Source organism: Salvelinus fontinalis, chromosome 1, assembly GCF_029448725.1.
Source record: "Salvelinus fontinalis isolate EN_2023a chromosome 1, ASM2944872v1, whole genome shotgun sequence".
NCBI classification, from domain to species: Eukaryota; Metazoa; Chordata; class Actinopteri; order Salmoniformes; family Salmonidae; genus Salvelinus; species Salvelinus fontinalis.
In genome coordinates, this window is record NC_074665.1 from 40851097 (window position 1) to 40854696 (window position 3600).

Sequence of the window (3600 nt, forward strand, 5' to 3'; positions counted from 1 at the left end):
AAGGGAAAGAGCAAAGTACAGAAGATCCCTGCTCCAGAGCGCAGTTCTGAATACTTATTAAAATTAGGTATATGTTTTTTATTTGTAATAAATGTGCAAATATTTCTAAACCTGTTTTTGCTTCGTCATTGTGGTATTGTGTGTAGATTGAGGATTTTTTTATTTAATCTATTTTAGAATAAGACTGTAACATAACAAAATGTGGAAAAGTCAAGGTGTCTGAACTCTTCCCACATGCACTGTATGCTGATTTGACTGACATCTGATGCTCCCACATCTGTTAGCCTTTGAATATAGCCCCCTGTATTCTACTGGATTTAACCGCGGATACAATATCTGCCTGTCCACCTCTCTTCCTCCCTTTACATCACACACCTCCCCTTCCTTCCCCACAGTGTGTTGTGTAGAGTTGGGGCCAGATGCTTCTTATAACCTCTGTGCAAAGGGAACCATTTAAAGTAAACTACACAGTACAGTTTGGTGTGGTGTTATACATTTGATCGATAAAAAAAAATTATACTTCTAGATGTGAAATGAAAATGTTGAGGTTCTTAAATGTTGAACTGTTATCATCATCTTCTCGGTGTTGTTGTCTTGTCAAAGTTGCGCTAGCTGTCGATCAAACGCTTGGCTTGCTGGAGCAGAGAAGAAGTCTAGCAAGCTGGTGGAAACATATGTTTCTGCGGAATATACTGTGTATAATGTCATGTTTTTCTCCCACACCTTAAAGCACTGTATTCTATACAAGCCCGCCTTTGGCTTGAAGCATGATAGGTATACTTTGTCTTCCATTTTCCACTTTTTGGTGTCCGTGCAAAGTAGAGCAATAGACCTATTAACTATTTTTCGGCTCTCACCAATCTACTGCTTGCGCTTTCTCCTTTTTTTCTCTCTTTCTTTCTCTCCCTCTTTTTCCTCTCAGTACAAACAGCAACACACTCTCCTGCACAAAGTGAATGGGGCTACTATGCTGGTCACTTTTTTCATCTGTCGAGTCCTCCTCTTCCCTTACCTCTACTACGCGTATGGCAGGTATGTCTCTGTCTGTCCCTCACTCTCTATCACGCTCTGCTTCCATGCTGAGCTTAAAGGACTGATGTGCATGGTGATTTTGGTCACATCTCTTATTTTTTTCTAACTCTTGTATCAGGGTTCGGGGGCTTGTGAAGAGAGCAGCATTGTAATGGGTGGCTGTCAAGGGATAGTTCATCTACATTTCATAATACTTTCAACATTTTCTCATTTGGAGTCCTTGTACATTTAGGGACAGATTCAGAGTTGAGATAAGCGCAAGGAACCCTGGCTTTTGCATTAATCATTTATTGACATCAATGGGAGCATAGCATGTGTGGCTCTCATTTAATAGCCTGGCTACCCATCCACATCACTCTGGCCAAACGCTACGCCCACTAATGCTTCTTTGTGGGTCTCCCCAATGACTTCTCGAATGCAGACACATTCAAACCGTTCTGATTGGTCCCAGAAACAGATGGGTTGGGCCAGAGACGGCCTACATGGATCATGTAATTTTGGCCTCAGCACAAAAGATATCTAGAATTGGTTCAGACTGATGTATAGAGCGATTTGATATAGCAGGAAAATGTAATTCAGGATGAGTTGTCAGGCAACTAATTTACGTCAAATTGAGCCATTTAAGGTGAACTGATGAAAATACAGAATGATGAAATATGGGTGAACTATCCCTTTAATGCCTCCACCCCCCTTTTGTTAGTTCTACAGTTGAAGTCGGAAGTTTACATACACTTAGGTTGGATTCATTAAAACTCGTTTTTCAACCACTCCACAAATTTCTTGTTAACAAACTACAGTTTTGGCAAGTTGGTTAGAACATCTACTTTGTGCATGACAAAAGTCATTTTTCCAACAATTGTTTACAGACAGATTATTTCACTTATAATTCACTGTATCACAATTCCAGTGGGTCAGAAGTTTACATACACTAAATTGACTGTGCCTTTAAACAGCTTGGAACATTTCAGAAAAATATGTAATGGCTTTAGACGCTTCCGATAGGCTAATTGACATGATTTCAGTATTTGATTCAATTGGAAGTGTACCTGTGGATGTATTTCAAGGCCTACCTTCAAACTCAGTGCCTCTTAGCTTGACATCATGGGAAAATCAAAAAGAAATCAGCCAAGATCTCAGAAAATAAATTGTAGACCTCCAAGTCTGGTTCATCCTTGGGAGCAATTTCCAAACGCCTGAAGGTACCACGTTCATCTGTACAAACAATAGTATGCAAGTATAAACACCATGGGACCACGCAGCCGTCATACAGCTCAGGAAGGAGACGCGTTCTGTCTCCTAGAGATGAACGCAAATCAATCCCAGAACAACATTAAAGGACCTTTTGAAGATGCTGGAGGAAACGGGTACAAAGGTATCTATATCCACAGTAAAACAAGTCCTATATTGACATAAGCTGTAAGGCCGCTCAGCAAGGAAAAGAAGCCACTGCTCCAAAACCGCCATAAAAAAGCTAGACTACGGTTTGCAACTGTACATGGGGACAAAGATCGTACTTTTTGGAGAAATGTCCTCTGGTCTGATGAAACAAAAATAGAACTGTTTGGCCATAATGATCATGGTTATGTTTGGAGGAAAAAGGGGGATGCTTGCAAGCCGAAGAACACCATCCCAACCGTGAATCACGGGAGTGGCAGCATCATGTTGTGGGGGTGCTTTGCTGCAGGAGGGACTGGTGCACTTTTCAAAATAGACAGCATCATGAGGGAGGAAAATTATGTGGATATATTAAAGCAACAATGGGTCTTCCAAATGGACAATGAGCCTAAGCATACTTCCAAAGTTATGGCTAAAGGACAACAAAGTCAAGGTATTGGAGTGGCCATCACAAAGCCCTGACCTCAATCCCATAGAAAATTTGTGGGCAGAACTGAAAAAGCGTGTGCGAGCAAGGAGCCCTACAAACCCGACTCAGTTACACCAGCTCTGTCAGGAGGAATGGGCCAAAATTCACCCAACTTATTGTGGGAAGCTTGTGGAAGGCTTCCTGAAACGTTTGACCCAAGTTAAAAATGTTTAAGGCAATGCTACCAAATACTAATTGAGTGTATGTAAACTTCTGACCCATTACAATTTTTTTTGAGGTCTTGGCTGATTTCTTTTGATTTTCCCATGATGTCAAGCAAAGAGGGACTGAGTTTGAAGGTAGGCCTTGAAATACATCCACGGGTACACCTCCAATTGATGTCAATTAGCCTATCAGAAGCTTCTAAAGCCATGACATCATTTTCTGGAATTTTCCAAGCTGTTTAAAGGCACAGTCAACCTAGTGTATGTAAACTTCTGACCCACTGAAATTGTGATACAGTGAATTATAAGTGAAATAATCTCTCTGTAAACAATTGTTGGAAAAATTACTTGTCATGCACAAAGTAGATGTCCTAACCGACTTGCCAAAACTTTAGTTTGTTAACAAGAAATTTGTGTGTTTGAAAAACGAGTTTTAATAACTCCAACCTCAGTGTATGTAAACTTCCGACTGTATGTGGCTGTATGTGGCCACTCTAAATGCCCCATGTGCCCATTCTCTTTATAATTCCTCCCCTCCAG

General features: G+C 40.8%; 1 protein-coding gene across 5 annotated transcripts in view; it reads left to right on the plus strand.

The window, feature by feature from the left end:
• tlcd3bb (TLC domain containing 3Bb) overlaps positions 1-3600 on the plus strand; it is a 56875-nt gene that overhangs the window by 51537 nt on the left and 1738 nt on the right. For all 5 annotated transcript variants that reach the window (XM_055921298.1, XM_055921291.1, XM_055921286.1 and 2 more), the window contains exon 6: positions 923-1032. In XM_055921298.1, coding sequence (XP_055777273.1) covers positions 923-1032 — 110 coding nt within the window. The remainder of the gene's footprint in view (positions 1-922; positions 1033-3600) is intronic.